The sequence below is a fragment of the Pristis pectinata genome, chromosome 30, assembly GCF_009764475.1.
Source record: "Pristis pectinata isolate sPriPec2 chromosome 30, sPriPec2.1.pri, whole genome shotgun sequence".
Classification (NCBI taxonomy): Eukaryota; Metazoa; Chordata; class Chondrichthyes; order Rhinopristiformes; family Pristidae; genus Pristis; species Pristis pectinata.
The window spans coordinates 26,851,447-26,870,936 of record NC_067434.1 but is presented as its reverse complement, the minus strand read 5'-3'; the positions used below and the strand labels follow the sequence as shown (position 1 = coordinate 26,870,936).

The window sequence follows — 19,490 nt, the reverse complement described above, 5'->3', positions numbered from 1 at the left end:
ATATCAGCTATTAAAATAATTTTTCTCTTTTGTAGGGCACCCATCATGTTTAAAATTCTCTCCAGAGTTAACAGCCCATGTGAAAACCTTAAGATGGCAATGTATTGAATGCAAGACTTGCAGTGCTTGTCGAGATCAAGGAAAAAATGCTGTAAGTATTACTTATTCCTTCAAGCTCCTAAAGATCATCTTTATCACTGCATGTTTATTAGAGGAGAGTGGGAATTTAATGTGTTTTGTCAACTTCCCTCAAAGTTTGGTACCAGTTAAGATGATCATAAGGGTAAAACACAGTTTGTTACTCTCTTAGCTGAGAATCTGTCTATCCGAATGAAGAATGCCTGCATAGACATTGTCTTTTCTGCATCATTAAAGACTTCAGGTATGTTTTCTTTCTTGTGTTGATGAAGAAGGAAACAAAGAACTAGTATTGGTATAGGATCTTTCATGATCACTGGAAGTTCCAAAATGCATCAGTCAATGTAATGCTTTAAAATATAGTGAAGTGTTGATATAACTTGGAGGAATACTATAGCCAGTCTATACAAAGCAGATTCCCGAATATGGGGATAGGATGCAATCAGGCCAGTTTTTGTGAGGAAGGCTCTTCCCTCTCTCCCCATCCCTCCACCAGCAACACCCCAAGTCTTTCCATCACTCTCTCTTTTTTCTCGTACATTTTTTATATTCTTCTAAGTTTCAGCTTCCACAACATTTTGGAGTGTTTATTGGCCTTCTCTTCCATTCTTTCATTTGTTTGTATCTCCATCTTCAGCCCTACTCATGTTGTCAGTGCTTTGACCTCCCTTTCTGCAAGTATTTTAGGGCAACCTTCTGCTATAAAACCTACTCTGATCCAGTGTTGAGGGTCCTCTCCAAAGTCTCTGTACTATAAACTTGAAATATCAACATTTCAATACTGAGATTTTAATCCTTGAGGTGTTAAGGGATATGGAGCAAAGGTGATGAATGGGGTTTATATACAGATCAGCTATGTCCTAATTGAATGAAGCAACACATTGTAGGTATGAGTGGCCTAACCCTGTTACTCGGAAGAGAACAGATTTTTCACCCAAGCCAGTTTCCTATTCAAGCATTTAGAATCTTCAGGTCACTTGATTACCTACTCGGAAGGTAACTAAAGATTGGTGCTCCTTCAAAACCAGATTCTTCCAATTTTATTACCCATTGCTGAATAAATGAATTGAATGGTTTGAGTCAAAGTGTTCTTGTGCGCTGCATTTCTTGACTGTGGGATAAAGATCCTGCAGGCTTGTTGCTTGCTTATTATGCACAGAGGAAGGCCATTTGGCCTATCAGGTCCATGACTGCTCCCAGCAGAGCAATCCTATGGGTCCCATTCCTACTCACCTCATTTCCCTGTAGCTCTGCAATTCATCCCCTCTCGCATCTACTTCCCCATTTACTTTTTTGCCATTTTCCAACAAAAGGGGTAAATTACAATAACCATTTAACTTGCCAGCAAATCTTGAGGTGTGTGAGGAAACTGTGAGGTGGAAACAAATAAAGTCAGAGGGAGAATGTGAAAACACCACATAGATATCACCCAAGATGGGATCAAATCAGAATTCCCTGAAGCCATGAGGCAGCAGGAACAGCTGCTGTGCTACCATGCTGCCCTGCTGGCACATTATAAATTTGGAACATCCTTTTGGCTCTGAACTGATAAGATAAGATATTTGTTTATTAGTCATATGTGCATCGAAACACACAGTGAAATGCGTCTTTTTGCATTATTGAGAAAATGCTGGATGGCAGCCTGCAAGTGTCACCACTCTTCCGGTGCCAACATAGCATGCCCACAGCGCCTAACCCGTACGTCTTTGGAATGTGGGAGGAAACCGGAGCACCCGGAGGAAACCCACGCAGACATGGGGAGAACATACAAACTCCTTACAGACAATGGTGGAATTGAACCTGGGTCGCTGATGGGTGTTTTAAAAGACATAATGGGCTGAATTGAGCTGGATTCAGCTTGACTCACAAACCAGGAAAATCAGATTTGCCACCCATAATCCAGACCTGCCCACACTTGCCTGAGCTGGATGCAGAAAACCATATGAGTTAATGCCGTACCCCTGAGAGCTATGTAGCAAGGTCTGAGTGGAGATCCAGGCTCTGCTGAAGTACAGCTGGAGCCTTGTCCTTGGAATTTAAAAAAAAATGAAGTTGATTTTAATACGTTAAAACATGAAGAAATAATATAAAATGCTAAAATACCATAACCTCCTAAATACAATCTATATTTATGTTATGTACCATATATTGTTGGGGAATCAGAAAGTTCAGCAGAGGGTGACTGATGCATCAAACACAGCTGGCAAATTCAGCTCAGTTCATCTCTGCTCCCGTGTAGTAGGGTGCAGTGAGCACACTTTCTATATCTTGGAGCTTTATATCCTGTTCATGTTATCTGCAACATTGTTTAGTAATGCACACTTCTATTTTTGATTAATATAATGGGGGAATTGTCCTCTGAGCCTACACTGAGTTTAGACTAATGAAAGTGATCTCATCAAATGTATTGTGTGAACTCCAGATTCTTAAGAGGGTTGGTAGGATAAATGCAGGGATGGTTGTTCTTTCGGCTGGGATGCCTAGAACCAGGGGTCAGGCTCACACAAGGGATCAGCCTTTCAGGACTTTCTTTACCCAAAAGGATAATGAATATTTAGTATTCTCTACAGAAGAAGGCTGTGGAGGTTCAGTTGCTGAGTATATTCCACGCCTAGATTGATAACATAGGCAAAAGGCCCTAAGAAGATTTAATGGTGGGACAAGTGGTCTACTCCTCCTCTTACTACTTAGGTTCTTTGAATGAAATACATGACTTTTGTAAAGAAGCAACTGAAATAGCAGCTCATATTTTGCAGTTGTAATTCCTGTGAAACTGTCAGCATTCACAGTTATTACATTGTGAAACTAACAATGTGCAGTTGAACATAGAAATGCAGCATTTGTTGTCAGCATTTCTGTGCTGTTCCTCAGAATGTGCTATTTTATAGCTCTCTTCAGTGTAATCTTAAATAAATGATATGACAAAAACTTATGAACTCTTCTGGATGTAAAAATCTTGTACTTTGTGTGAGTGAGTTTATAATATGCCACTCCATTGTGACCTCCTAGAAAACACTCGGGTCCTAAAAAGCATAATTTTATATATCTCCTCAATTAAATTTCGAGTAGTAGATTTTAATTTTTATATTTTTAGGTTTCAATTTTATTTCGTGCTCAGTAATACATGCCTGGAATGCGCTGCCAAGGGTGGTAGTGGAGACAAATCCAAAAAAGGCATTTAAGAGGCTCATAGATAGTCACGTGAATGGAGGGATATGGACATCGTGTAGGCAGAACAGATTAGTTTAGTTATGTGTTTAATTAGTTCGGCACAACATGGTGCGCCAAAGGCTCTGTTCCTGTGCTGTACTGTTCTATGTTCTATAACATTTATAAATGACAAATGTACCGGAGTGACACTAAAACAATTGAGTACAATTAACAAACTCATAAAAGTTCAAAGTTGTACTCTTCCTTTCATAAGAACACAAGAAAATAAGGGGAGGAGTAGGCCACCAGGTCTTTCCAGCGTGCCCTGCCATTCAGTATGATCATACCTGATCTGTGCTGGCCACAACTCCTCGTGTGTCACTTCTCCATACCCCTCTTCGATTTATCAAATATTTATCTACCTCCGCTTTAAAATACTTCTAATGATCCAGCCTCCACCTCTCAATGGAGCAGATAATCCCAAAGATTCACGACCCTTTTCGAGAAGTCAGTTGAAAATGACTCTCCCTTATTTTGTAGTTATGTCCCCTTGTTTGAGATTCTTCTACTTGTGAAAACATGCGAATATCTACCCTTTCAAGCCCCTTAAGATCTTGTATGTTTGGCTGAGGTCACCCCTCATTCTTCTGAAGTCCAAGGAATACAGGCCCAAACTATTTAGTCCCTCAGTAGACACAAGAAGTTCTGCAGATGATGGAATCTGGAGCAATACACAAAAAGTGCTGGAGGAACTAAGCAGGTCAGGCAGCATCCCTCCATGGATGCTGCCTGACTTGCTGAGTTCTTCCAGCACTTTTTGTGTATAGTCCCTCAGTAGGACAACCATATGCTGCAATCACACCAGAAACAAAATAGATTTCTTATTTATTTAAGTGCTTGGAGAGAGTTTGGGGAAAAAAAATTAAAAACAATGTGAATTTATATATTGATTTGCTTTGTAATATTTCTCTCCTGTAGGATAACATGCTTTTCTGTGACTCCTGTGATCGAGGATTTCACATGGAATGTTGCGACCCACCACTATCCAGAATGCCAAAAGGTATAATTAAACTAAATCTGTTACTGAATTTCAGATTTGTTTCAATATGTACTTGGGTGCATTTACTTAATATGAAACCATTAGATTTGAAGATGCAATGAAAATTAATGTTTTGATATATTTTGATTTAAACTTCATTAACCTTTTTCCTCCCAAGGAAATTTTGCTCCACTTGTGCAACATAAAATCCCCTTGTGCACAGTTGTTAATAATTTGGAGCTAGATTTGCCACCTGATCACACATAGTATTAGCTGAATGTTATGAGAGAAAGCATTGAACAAGTTAAAATTATATCCCATCAATCTATTCATTACACAGATTATGCATATTCTATCATTTTCAGCTTTTTCATCCCACCTCAAAGTATTGGAAAGAAATTATTAATCTGTTCTCTTAGTGTCAACTGTTATTCACTCTAATACTTAACCCTGGCAATGTAGGGAATCCCAAAGCTTCTTGAAGTATTTGACCACTTAATCTTTTTTGAAAGTCATATGTAAAACTTCCTCAAATTCTTCTTGAAAATTACATTAAGTAATTAACCCCAAATACACTATCTTCTCTCTGAGTTCCAGCAGATTAGAAACCGAGTGAGCATTGTAAGTATTTTATTTAATTGGGACTTATTTGAGACTGGTTGTTGTCACTAGGTCCAAGCACTGGGAGCAGTTATGGCAGGTCTCAATTGTATAATATGGAAATGATCATCACAAGCTGTGAAGCGTTTGCGTATGTGGCCCATGCCATCTTTAAGTTGTGCATGCACACTTTGAAAACTACAGAAGTGCTGTCCAGGTTTCAAACCATTGGATGCCACTATGCTTGACTAGGCTCTGGTGTGCATTAGCATGTCATGAACATGGAGGACCCAGAAGGAAAATTATGAGCCATATAGTTGACAGCAAGTTCCCTCTTTATCAGTGGGAAATGATACGATTTATACATATGTCCATCCCAGTTTCTTCCTGAGATCCTCACCATCACAGAAGCCGGTCTCCAGCCAATTCGATTCACCTCGCATGATGCCAGGAAATATCTGACAAAAAATTGCAGAGGGTCCAGATCCTTGCTCAGGCAGCAGTTAATTCTAGCCATGACCAACCTCTCAAAGCACTTCATGACGGTAGATGTTAGTGCTACCGGGCGATAGTCATTGAGGTAGCTCAGCCTGCTCTTCTTGGTGACAAATGTTTGCTGACAATTGAAAAATGTTAATTTTTATCCACAATTTCTTGCAAATAAAGCAGTCAATGTCTGCACATGGAAGAACCTAATCAAGCTCCATGCATGAGCTGATAAGTGAAAAGTAACACTTGTGCCACAAGGCCAGGTAATAATCATTTCTAACCAGAAAAATCTAGCCATGTACCATCAACGTTCTGGAGGTCGGAAACTCAGCTAGATCATCAGTACTATGGCTGCAAGAGCAGAGTAGAGGCTGGATATCCTCCAGCAAGCCACTTGACATCCCAAAGCCTTTTCACCATCTATGGGTACAAGTGTGGACCATAATGGATTATTTCCGCTTACCTAGGTGAGTGTAGGTCCAGCAACTCGGAAGAAGCTTTACACCATCCAGCATTTGATTGGCTCTATTATCCTTCACTCAAAACACTTGCTTGCTCTCTCACCAGTAGGGCAGTTGTGTGATGTGTACCATCTACAAAATGCACTTGTCTTGGCTACTCTAATAAGACAAGGGAACGCTGCCTTCTGTAAATTCCACTCCAAGTCACACACCACCCTGACTTGGAAATATATTGCCAGTCTTGATTGTCACGTGGTGTAAAAGCTGAAACCCTTTACCTTTCTGTCCCCCACCGCACCCCCCCAACCCACCCCTTCAACAGCACTGTTGAAGCACCTTCACCAGACAAATGCAGTGGTTGAAGCTGACAGCTCACCACCACCTTTTCAAGGACAGTTAGGGATGGGCAATAAAGTGGTGGCCTAGCCAGAGATAATCAGATGCTTGAAAATCAATCAGTTTCAAAAAAAAGTCTTCCTGCAATATGGTGACCAGATCCTTGTGCAGGACTGCAGATGTGAAGTAATTAGTGCCTGATTCAAGTTGACAGGGAAAGAATTTCAACAGAACAATGACCTCCAAAGTATTAAATGGCTTTCCAGCTTCCCAGTCTTCTGTTATAGCTGTGGTCAATAATATGCTGCCCACAGGGTGAGTATATTCCTCCCACAAGACTTGCCAGTCCTGCAGAGTCCACACCAGCTGCCCCAGGAATGCCCAGCACATCACCAAATCCTCACAAGATTCATGACATCATCCGGCAAAATTCTGTGAGAACTGGGAAGAATGCTGTGGGCTTTGTAGCTGAGAACAGAGGTAGGACCCAACCTGATTTCTCCACAACCTATCCCAGTGGGCCCAGTGCTCATCCAATAATAGTCCCGAGGATTGAAAATCAGAAACTGCAGATGCTGGAAATCTGAAATAAAAACAGAAGTGCTAGAAACATGCAGCAGGTCAAGTTGTGGAGAGAGACAGTTAATATTTCAGGTAATGACCTTTCATCAGTTCATATCTACTGGATCCAAGCCCATATCCAGCTCTAGATCTGGGTCTATTGTACTGGTGAGTTCAGGTCTGTCATTCTGTAACACTGAGGTACCCTAGCAGTGGGTATACATCAATCACTATATAACACAGGTAAAGTACTTGTGGCATATCTGTTACAGTATCACTAGGGAACATTACTGGTAAGCACAGGTCACACAGTATAGTACCAGGCTACTGTATTGTTGGGTAAAGGTCTGTATAGCATGAGTATTGTACTGATCTAACTGTACAATGCAGGTCTAACTGTACAAGATATTTACAGTACTGGTGGGTATATGCCACTTGCTAGCAATAACTGCAATTTCAGAGAGATTTTTTGCTACAGGTACAAGGGGCTTCAAGATGCATGAGTTACCATTTCTGCTATCACCTTCCTCCCAGAAGGCACAGATTTGAAGTACAGTAATTAGTGAGGGTGACTTAAAGGACTGAGAAATGTAATAAGTTGGAATTTGTGGCTTTTTACTTTTCTGATCAGTCTCCCAGGTCAAATGTCTTATGAAAAGTTTATGTTGACTATATCAAATACACTATCCTCATCAACATTCCTCAAAATTTAGCTAAGTTAATCAGATGTGACCATCCTTTAACAGGTCCATGTTGAATGTCTGATTTAATCAGTTTTCCCAAATGATGATAAATGCTGTCCCACAGGACTTTAAATAATTTGCTTACTACTGGATCAAAAAATGTCTTCTATTTAGTTCATTGCTATCTCCCTTACATTTGATCTAGGTCTAGTGGTTTTTTTCAGGTCTTGGACCCCATTAAGATATCTTCTCTCTGTATTTATCACATCCAGTGTTTTGTATTTCCCCCTCCTTGTATCAAACTCTGTTATATTTCCTCTATTTTTTTGTGAAGACAAACACAAAATATTCATTGGCATCAGAAGGAAGTGGTCATTCAGCCTTTATTGCCTGCTCTGCATTTCGGAAAGATCAATGATAACCTTTTACCTCAGCATCATTTCTGCACCGACCCCATATCCTATGACTCCCTTATTATCCAAAAATATATCAATGAAAATGCTCAGTGATGGAGTCTCCACAGCCCTGTTGGGCTGAAGATGCCAAAAATTCATGAGCTTCTGGGCAAAGAAGTTATTTCTCATCTTAGTTCTGAATGGCCAACCCCTCATTCTGGGTCAGTGACCCCTCGTACTTAATATAAACCCCAGCCAAGGGAGGAATGGTACCTACATCTACCCTATCAAGTCCTTTTAAGAATTTTGTATGTTTCAGTGTGATAACTTACTCAGTATTGATTTAGGCTGGAGCTGATGGGGATATCAGCACAATTACTATTTTGTTTCTATGATCGTATGGCACTAATTTCCAACAGATTGCTATTATCACCTCTCTTTATTCTTACATATCCTCCTTTATAGATAGTGCCTTGCTTCACTGTTAATCCTGGCCTATCCCCTCAGTCCCTTCAATCCTATCTCATACTCAGAAGTTCAAAAGCATGCAACTATAAAAGTAGTTACATTTTCCATGTCCAATTTTTCTCATGGCGATAGTCTTTGTTAACTTTTGTATTTGATCTGCGAGGGCTAGACAAAAAAGAAGCATAAGAATCTCCAGATTTAGTGAATGAATATTATGCATTAGGGTTGGAAAGGAAAATTCATCACCTCCTTCTAAGGTCAGTTCACATCTAGCTGCAGTGTTTTAGCATGCAACTAGCATCTTTCCATCTCTGGTTCATTCTGTTCTTTTGTGTTTTTTTTTGTGGTCTGTTTCCTAACTTCGCTTGTGAAATCATTATTATTCTGAAGTGCATATTTTAATTCTTTTTGTAATTAAAGATCTATACTACTCAATAAATTGGGTTTGACAAAAATCATCTATTATTAATACAAGTTCTGTAGATACTGTAAACATATGAACTGCGGCAATATGCGAAAGATGCGGGTATCTGAATCTCTGTATGCAATATTGTTAAATAATGGCTTTTGGGTTTAGATTCTTACTGTGAATTATGTAAGATACAAATGTAACAATTTTCATATCCTCTTTGTTTTCTAACTGATGTTTTAGTTACAGGAGATATTCTGTCTCGTATATTTCTCGTACACCTTTCTTAAATATAAATAGAGTTCGTGGCATAGATTTGAAACTTTTAAGAAAGGTAATGGCTGTATTCTTTACAAACAGGAATGTGGATCTGTCAAATATGCAGGCCAAAGAAAAGGGGAAGAAAATTGCTGCATGAGAAAGCTGCTCAGATCAAACGTCGTTATGCAAAACCACTGGGACGTCCCAAAAATAAATTAAAGCAAAGAACCATGTATGTTTATCCTTTTCTTTGGAACGTATAACAAGTAATTAAAGAAAAATTACCTTGTACTATTTTAATGAAGTATGTTTGATAAATTTCCATATAATTGTTAATTCCTCATACCCAAATGCTGTTACTTCAGTTCAGAGGGGGTCAAAACACAGGAGATGTTTAAAACAGCACTTTAGCTTTTTAAAATGAATGCTCCACCTTTAGTATAAGGACAGATAAGTCTCCTGGACCAGATGCAAGGACAGGTAAGTCTCCCGGACCAGATGAAGTGCACCCTCTGGTTCTGAAGGAGGTAGCTTTAGAGATTATGAAGGCATTGGTGATAATTTTCCAGGCATCAATAGACTGTGGCATGGTTCCGGAGGACTGGAAGGTCGCAAATGTAGTTCCACTGTATAAGAAAGGTGGGAGGCAGCACAAGGGAAATACAGACCTATTAGTCTGACATCGGTGGTCAGAAAGTTATTGGAGTCGATCCTCAAGGACGAGGTTATGGAATACCTAGAGGTGCATGACAAGGTAGGTCCAAGCCAGCATGGTTTCATGAAAGGAAGATCCTGCCTGACCAACCTATTGGAGTTTTTTGAGGAAATATCAAGTAGCATGGATAAGGGAGAGGCTGTGGATGTAGTGTATTTGGATTTTCAAAAGGCCTTCGACAAGGTGCCGCACAAGAGGCTGCTTAAGAAGATGAGAGCTCATGGAATTACAGGAATGATGTTAGAATGGGTGGAGCATTGGCTGATAGGCAGAAAGCAAAGGGTGGGAATAAAGGGATCCTGTTCTGGTTGGCTGCTGGTTACCAGTGGTGTTCCGCAGGGGTCGGTGTTGGGGCCGCTTCTTTTTACACTGTATATCGATGATTTAGATTATGGAGTAAATGGTTTTGTGGCTAAATTTACAGATGATACCAAGATAGGTGGAGGAGTAGGGAGTATTGAAGAAACAGGAAGGTTGCAGAGAGACTTAGACAGTTTAGGAGCATGGGCAAAGAAATGGCAGATGAGATTCAATGTTGAGAAATGTGCGGTTGTACACTTTGGAAGAAGGAATAAATGGGCAGATTATTATCTAGATGGGGAGAAAATTCAAAGTACAGAAGTGCAAAGGGACTTGGGGGTCCTTGTGCAGGAAACCCTAAAGGTTAACCACCAGGTTGGATCAGCGGTAAGAAAAGTGATTGCTATGTTGGCATTCATTTCGAGAGGTATAACATATAAAATTAAGGATGTGTTGATGAGGCTCTGTGTGGCACTGGTGAGACCTCATTTGGAATACTGCGTGCAGTTTTGGGCCCCTTATCTTAGGAAGGATGTACCGATGTTGGAGAGGGTTCAGAGAAGATTTGCGAGGATGATTACAGGAATGAAAGGGCTTACATACGATGAGCGATTGTCGGATCTTGGACTGTACTCATTGGACTATAGAGGAATGAGAGTGGACCTCATAGAAACATTTTGAGTGTTAAAAGGAATGGACAGAGTAGATGTGGCTAAGTTGTTTCCCTTGGTGGGTGAGTCCAGGACTAGAGGGCACAGTCTTAGAATTAGAGGGTACCCATTTAGAACAGAAATGAGAAGAACTTTCTTTAGCGAGAGCGTCGTTGATATATGGAATTCATTGCCACATACAGCTGTGGAGGCCTGATCATTGAGGGTGTTTAAGGAGGAGAGTGATAAGTATCTAATTAGTCAAGGTATCAAGGGATATGGGGGAAAGACCGGGAATCGGGGCTAGATGGGAATAATTTAGCTCACGGTGAGGTAGCGGAGCAGACTTGATGGGCCAAATGGCCTACTTCTGCTCTTTTGTCTTGTGATCTTTCAAAATTATCAATAAATATTAAACAGCAGTAAAAATTAAAACATCTATCTCATTACTGAAGTCTCTCATTAAACCATACTCCTTCCTATACCTGGTTGAAGTTAAAGATTCTGGAACAATGGTAACATACAGGATTAAAGTGGACCATTAGCCTGTCATGAGATAGATGTCATGTATCTATCAAGCTTAGTAAATTCTGACACTTGACCCTTTCCATCATTCCAGTTTCCAAGGAATTCTGTAATAGTGATGCTTAACAGCATTATGCTGGCTTTTTGAATACTGTCAACTCAAGGGAATTTTATTATTAAAGCACTCATTTGTTGGTGATGCAGGAATGTTATTACAGTTCCCAAATACAACAACAAACCCATTCAGTAGCTATAATGATAATCTATATTTTACCTATGTTGTTCAGTTTTGTTTGGAACTTTGCAATTTCATAACCTTGTCCATGTCTTTGTATTTTTCTACATTAACTAGTTGGATTTTGGCAAACACGAGAATGTTTTATGTTTAATTCCAATATTTATGTTCTCATTTTTACTTACAATACAGAGACCATTTGCACATTGCGTCCATGCTGCCTCTCGGAGCAATCCTATCCCCATTTCCTCTAACCTAGTCTCATTTACATGCCCATCAATCTGCAGCCCCCCCCCCCCCCCCACCCGATTGTCCTTCCACCTACCCACACCAGGGGTAATGTACAGTTTCTGAACTAACCTCACAACCAGCATGACTTTGGGACGTAGGAGGAAGCCAGAGCATGCATGTGATAACCACATGGTCACAGGGAGAACATGCAAACTCCACACAGACCCCAAACTGTTGAGTCACTGGAACTGTGAGGCAGCAACATTACCTGCTATGCCACTGTGCTGCCCTTTTTAATAGGTTATGCAATTTGTACTTGTTTTGTGTACGTCTTTAAGTACTGTATTTGACTGTCCTGCTTTATTTCTCTCCCTATGATCTGTACTTTCCATTTTCCTGTGGTGGATCCACACTTTAGCCCTAGGAAAAATGGGGGTGATGTACACCATCATATTTGCCTTCATTATTTGGTCAGGCTTTGATAACACTTGTTTGATCATAATCATTTGTCATGCAACGGGACCTGATCCTGTTATTAGTTGCCATGTATTCCAGCAGGATGCTGCTGAACAGTAAACGGCAGGAATCTAAGAATGGCCATTCATCATAGCCACCTAGATCAATGAACTTAAACTGTGGATTGAACCTAATTCCTTTCTGATTTTGTTTAGTTGATGTTGTGAATTTGTCTAATATTATTATTGTGGAACTTTAGGTTACTCTAATTTAAGGGCTTCACTCCACCACTTCAGATGTTGCAGAATACAACCACAACCAAAGCACCTCTGGCCTGTTTCCTGTGGTTATCTACTGTTGCTGCATCTCTATACATTAAACAGTTTGAGTGAATAAAGTTCAAAAAAACTGCAGGTTCTGGAAACTTGAAAGTAAATAGAAAATGCAGGAAACGCTCAGCAGGCCAGGCAGCATCTGTGGAAAGAGAAACAGTTAATATTTCAGGTCAAAGGCTGCCTGATCTACTGAGTCTACCAGAATGTTCTGTTTTTCTTTCTCTTAGGTGAATAAGGATCCTTGAATGAAAAAAGTTTTTTTGGTTTAAAACCTTCCTTGCGGAATTGAAAGATCTGTTTCGTGATTCCTGTCCTCAAAAGTCTTTGTCACTTTGTCAGTGAAGTATTGAGTGCAGACAGTTTCTCCAATGTTCAAGAATTGACTTCAGTCAAACTGGGTAGAAGGACTTGAAAATACACTTTAATGTCAAAGTTGATGGATCTTGCCCTCTTGTAGTTGAAGCAAACACTGTACCAACATTCACTCATTCACTCTTCTTCATAGCACGCTTCAGGGAAACATCTTATCCATTATACACACAAGCTAGGGTAGATTAATCAGAGAATGATCCCAACCTTCAACTAAACTGATCTTTGAGTTCAATATTGACATTTTTCTTGTGAACCAGCAGATTCCATTTCACTTATCATCTGAATAGGTGGATTTAGTATCAGTGTTCCCCATCCCCCTGTACACACACCTACCTGAAATTCTACTTGAAATACATAGTTCACTACATTGAATTTTTCACTGTACGACAATCTTTAATAACTGAATGCTCTGCACTTGAAATCATTAAGAACTTCTGAGAGTGATTTGAAAAACATGACTCATTGTGCCTGACTGCTTACTAGCTTCCAAGAAATATATCCTTGAAATATGTACACGCACGTTGCCAGGAGCTTTGGCCCAAATTGTATAAGCTAGTGAACCACAACTAGAGCCACAATATCACATAAATTTCTGATATTTATATGTTATCTATAAAGTTACATAAAAACATTCTAAACATCTGTTGAAATAATGTTTCCAAGCAAGTAAAATAAAAATCTGATCACAGGAATCAAGGCTGTCTCCCTTTACAAGCTTGCTGAAGAGATTGTCGAAAAAAATGCAGTTTAGAGCTACTCATTTGGGAGACAGTGCCTTGGTAAATTAATTATTACTAAGTCAGATGAAATCAGCAAATTAGGTATAAGCATGTATTTCAATAATATAGGACAAAACAAAGACTAAACCTTGGAGTGAAAGATAGTTGTGGTGACTGATTGTTCAGTTGAGAAGATGGTTTTGAAAAGACATTTTAAAAAAAACTTTCAAAGTCTGGCCAAGGGTGCTGATGTCTCTGTCACTGGTGGTCCATGTGGAGTGGTTGTGCATAAAACACCGGAGGTGAAGGATTGATCATGCAGTGTTTTGAAGGGGGGATGGGGGGGGTAAGCTAGTTAAGTGTAAAGGATTAGGGAAAGAGATATGTGTGCCAGTGAAGATATGTTTGATATGCAGCAGAAAGTAGCATGGAATGGAATATGAGCTGATTTGAAACTGAGACACAGTATTTGTGCAAAGAGAGCAATTTTGTTATTCTTCTTACACTGGCCAGCATCATGATGGCATTGGTTCACGTGAAATGTTTTGCTGTTATACTTTTGATTTATAACAATTTTTCAAATCACTTTTGTCTGAAAAGGTAGTTGAGATCCTTTTGTATTTGTAATGTAACACGTTGAGTAATTTTTATTTTTATTTCTTTACACAGTATAATTAAGAATATAATCTGTAAAACTGAACAAAAGTCAATCAGCTTAAGTTAAAACAATCCACTTGTTGGTTTGATGCAACAAGCAGGCTTCTCTTATTCTCAGACTCCAGTTCCCAAACCTGTCAATCATGATATTGTTTTATAGTTACCGGTATTCTATAAATAAGAAATCATCCAAAAAAAAGAGTATAGTAGATTAACTAAACAGAATAATCATTGTCTTTAATTTATAGAACAGAACAGTACAGCACAGGAATGGGTCCTTCGGTCCATGATGTCTGTGCCAACCATGATCTCAAACCAAACTAATCCCATCTGTCTCCATGTGGTGTATGTCACTCCTTTCCCTGCCTGAAATAGAATTTTGCTTGTAATTTCTTCTAAACTTCCAGTTACTTTATGACTTTCTAATCTGAAGGGTATGTCGTCTTGTCCTTCATTCCCCAACATTACACTGTTACTGATTAAAACTTGCAAATCCATTCGCACTAATTTGACTCAAGAAGATCTTAATTTGCTATGGCTTTCTTCATCTAATGGTGACCCCTGCTTGAGTCCTTTATATTTGTCATTTGTATCCATAAGATGATAACATACAGGAGCAGTATTGTCCATTCAGCCCATCAATCTGCTCCGCCATTCAATCATGGCTGATTTATTTTCAACTGCATTCTCCTATCTTCTGCCTGTAACCCTTAACCCTTTACCAGTCAAGAACCTATCAAACCCTGCCTTAAATACACCCAATGATTAATTACCACAAAGGGCTGTGGAGGACGAATTCCACAGATTCACCACCCTCTGGCTGAAAAAATTCTTCCTCATCTCAGTTCTAAAGGGATATCCCTTTATTCTGAGGCTGTGCCTAGACTCTGCTACTAATGGAAGGATCTTCTCCACGTCCACTCTATCCAGGCCTTTCAGAATTCAGTAGGTTTCAATGAGATTCCCCCCTCATCCTTCTGAACTCCATCAAGTACAGGCCCAGAGACATTGAATGCTCCTCATACGTTAAGGCTTTCATTCCCGGAATCATTCTTGTGAACCTCCTCTGGACCCTTTCTAGGGCCAGCACATCTTTCCTTAGATTCTGGGCCCAAAATTGCTCACAGTATTCCAAATGCGGTCTGACCAATGCCTTATAAAGCCTCATCAGTACATCCTTGCTTTTGTATTCTCATCCTCTTGAAATAGTTGGCATGGATGAGTTGGGCTGTAGGGCCTGTTTCCATGCTGTAAGATTCTATGAATGCATTTGCTTTCCTTGCTACCAACTCAGCCTGCAAGTTAACCTTAAGGGAACCTTGAACTAGAACTCCTAAGTCCCTTTACACCTCCAATTTTTTAAATTCTTTCCCCATCTAGAAAATAGTCTACACCTTTATTCTTCCTACCAAGGTGTATACCCCATACTTCCCAACACTGTATTCCATCTGCCACATCTTTGCCCACTCTCCCAACCTATCCAAGTTCTTCTGCAGACTCCCTGCCTCCGCAACACTACCTGTCCTTCCATCTATCTTGGTATTGTCTGCAAACTTGGCCACAATGCCATCAGTTCCTTCTTCCAGATCATTAATGTATAAAGTGAAAAGTTGTGGTCCCAACACTGACCCCTGTGGAACTGGCAGCCATCCTGAAAAGGACCCCTTTATCTTCACTCTTTGCCTTCTGCCAGTCAGCCAATCTTCTATCCATGTTGGTGCTTTGACTCTTAACACTATGAGCTTTTCTTGTTTAGCAGCCTGTATGCAGCACCTTATCAAAAGCCTTTTGAAAATCCAAGTCAATAACATCCACTGACTCCTTTGTCTAATCTGCTTGTTACTTTCTCAAAGAATTCTAAAAGATTTGTCAGGCAAGATCTCTCCTTAATGTAATCGTGCTGACTTTGCCCTATTTTATCATGTACCTCCAATAACTCTGAAATTTCATCCTTAGTAATGGACTCCAAAATCTTACCAACCACCGAGATCAGGCTAACTGACCTATAATTTCCTGCCTTTTGCCTCCCTCCTCCTTAAAAAGGGGTGTTATATTTGCGATTTTCCAGTCCTCTTGGACCGTCCCTGACTCCGTGATTCTTGAAAGAACACAACTAATGCCTCCACAATCTCTTCAGCTACCTCTTTCAGAACTCTCTGATGCCATGATGTACCTCATGAATGAACCCAGTCAGATCATTCTAGCCTGATATGGGTAAATTAAGAAGCTATTCTGTATTTTGGATTTTGCTCCATGCTTCTGGCAAAGCACCCTAACGTTCTTTTTATCTTTGATTAATCTCAGCTACACCAGTTTTACAGGCTGCTTGCAGCTCATTAATTTGCTCCAACTTTATCAAGATATGGCATAATGTGATTTACCACTTAGACTTTGTAAAGCCTAAGTAATTGTAACTGAGGCATACAACATGCAGATTTTGAAAATGCAGATGCACCATCCTGTTAAGTATTATTCTAAGGGAATCTACTTGAAAGCACACAATTAAATCAACCAACTAGGATAGTTGCATTTGGCTTCTGATCTTTTACCTTTCCGGTCAATCACCAATTATCAGAATTGTCCCTTTCATTGCAGCTCGTTATGAGGCACTTTTGGGGAAAAAATAGAAACTAGGTATCTGCCAATTTGCACCAACAGCATCACAGTCAATTACATTTATAAGAAACTTGCAGTGTTACATAATTTAATGTTGTCATTTGTAAATTTTACTGAACCTGAGTTGAGAATTCCAAGACTTGTGTGAGTAAATGCAATATCCAAATACAAGGAATGTGTGAATAATTGTGATGTCAGTGAGAATAGTCAGGTTTTTATCTTGTATTTAATAAATTTCCTGACATTGGCAGGTGCCTGTGTGTTGAGATGCTGAATCACTTGTATTAAAATTCTTTAGAAGTAGGGTGTGTAGTATTGGTGCCAGGCAGCATGGTGAAGAACACTACACTACGAAGTGTTGAGTAAAATGCAATTTTACTTGTTTTTGCATTCCTAATTTTGCATATAATCCTGCAAATAATGTATATTCTTCATACCATTAATGGTGTACAATTTTACTTTCCTTCTAAAATTTTTGAATTTTTGCTAGGTGGTTTTAGCCAGGTGATGCAAGAAGTTGGAGGGGCATATCCTTCTGGGGAAGAGCAAATTGTGCATATTAAATTCTTGCATTTTATAATGGCTAATTACATTGCCAATGACCTTGAAGTGGTAGCTCTATCCCACTCTGTGGTGAATGGTTTGAAGTGTAGGAATGTAAATGAGGTGGAAATATGACATGAAGTAGAAATTATCTAGGAAAACAAAGGTTAGTCACATCAAATAAAGATGCAATTTGGCAGTGAATTTGTGAATTCTGCATTTGTAAATGCACTATTTCCATTTATTTTTCTCTCTCATGTAAATGTACTAATTTTGCATGTAGTCCTGAAAATAATGTATGTTCTTCATACCATTAATGATGTACTTTGCACTTTTCCACAGATCTGCGGACAGTGATGGAGGATCCTTGACAGTGGACACAGGAAGGTGGTCACCTGGTAGGGGTCAAAAGACTAAAATCTCTACCACTCTACTACCTCAGAAGGACTCGAGCAGCAGATTGATTCATAAAGACCCAACCCTGGCTGGTGCTATTACCTACACATTCACATTTAACCAAACAACAGTCGGTCTCACTGATAGGCAAAGTAAATTTTTTATGCCCTCACCTTTTGCCAAAAGGCACAAGGTTAAATAGTAGACTTCTCCAAATGCTATTTGTTGAAAAAGACTGCACTCTGAAGCAATTAGCCATTTCTAAATCTAGCATGTGATCTGCAAGCATTACTCAAAATTTAACTGCTTTCTATCAAAGCCCTGGTTCACACAAGTCTGACATGTACACCTCTAACTCCCCTCAAACTTCTTCCAGTCAGCCTAATGCACTCTCACTCAACAGTCTTCCTAATATTAGCCATCTAAAAAGATCTCATTGATGGGCTATCTCATATTTGCACCACTCATGGAGTCTCATTAGAAGGGACCAAACAGTCATGCACCACTGAGTTGACTCCCATACCAGAAGTTTATCCATATTTCCATAAAAAGAAATGGGGTATAAATAGTAACTTTATGTTCCTTTTCCCACGGATGGAGGGCTTCCAGAGCATGCTAATTGAAATCAATTGCTCACTTGCGACAAACTTCTTTCCTTGTAAAGCACCAAATATAGTGTGACCCCTCAAATGGGGACCCCCTCAGCAGGTATAGGGAGCTTGGCACATGGAAGGATTAAACGTGATCAGGATGATGGTAAGCAAAGGTCCGAACCAACCTCCAACCTGTCCAATAACATTTCATGCTCTTTTGTCTCATAGCACTTAGAATCTTCTCTTGTTTCTTCTTTTGTAGGAATGTTAACTAAACAAACTATCTTGTCCCTTTCTCTGATGCTAATAAATATCTTGGTATTTTCCAAAATAAACTTGCATCAGAGATCAAACATTTTAATTTGTTTCTATTGTAGTAGTGAGAATCCCAAAAGGCTGTGTAGCCTCCCAAATCTCTGTAGAATTGTGTGACAATCCCAGTCATTCTTCTAGCCATTTCTACACAGTGGTGCAACCATTTAGATTATTTGCTTCCAGTCTCTTAAAGTGAAAAATAACTGTTGAATGGTAGATCTGCTACTGTGTATTTCACTCAGTTTTTGTTTGCTTTATTTCTTTGCATAAGGTAACCAGCCTTGCTGGATCTCAGCAATAAAACAAGTGCTTCTCTGCCTCCGCCTGCCTTGCCTGTATGTCATATTTATTTGTGTGATCATTGGTACTTAGGATTGTTAGATGGAGAATGCTGATTTACCACGCCAGAGTAACAAAGCTTCAGTTGTGAGCTATTTAAGGAATTGTTTACAGAGAATATCATTAAATTTGTGTGATGCTGGATTTTACTTGTGTATGTGATCATTTTTCCTTTGCTGCTTTGGTGAACTGCAGACAAAGAAACAAAAAATATCAAAAAGGAAAGCACAGATGAAAGTGTAGCCTGCCATCAAGATAATGTGACAGAAGAGGACTTGGAAATGTTCAAGCAAGCTCGACATTTATCGCTCCAGGTGAGACCTTTTTATTTGACTGGTAAAATAAACTCTATATCTAGGAACAAAAAACAGAACTCTGGAAGAACTCAGTGGGTCAAACAGCAACCATGGAGGCAAAAGGTATATGTCGACATTTCGTATCAAGACCCTGCGTCAGGACTGAGAAGGAAGAGGAAAGGTTAGCAATACGAAGAGGAATTGCAC

General features: G+C 39.5%; 1 protein-coding gene across 1 annotated transcript in view; it reads left to right on the top strand.

Moving 5' to 3' along the window:
- The window catches only part of kat6b (K(lysine) acetyltransferase 6B), a 173,179-nt gene that overhangs the window by 68,199 nt on the left and 85,490 nt on the right, over positions 1-19,490 (top strand). The window contains exons 4-8 of the mRNA XM_052041588.1: positions 36-151; positions 4,267-4,348; positions 9,090-9,222; positions 17,687-17,742; positions 19,183-19,301. Coding sequence (XP_051897548.1) covers positions 36-151; positions 4,267-4,348; positions 9,090-9,222; positions 17,687-17,742; positions 19,183-19,301 — 506 coding nt within the window. The remainder of the gene's footprint in view (positions 1-35; positions 152-4,266; positions 4,349-9,089; positions 9,223-17,686; positions 17,743-19,182; positions 19,302-19,490) is intronic.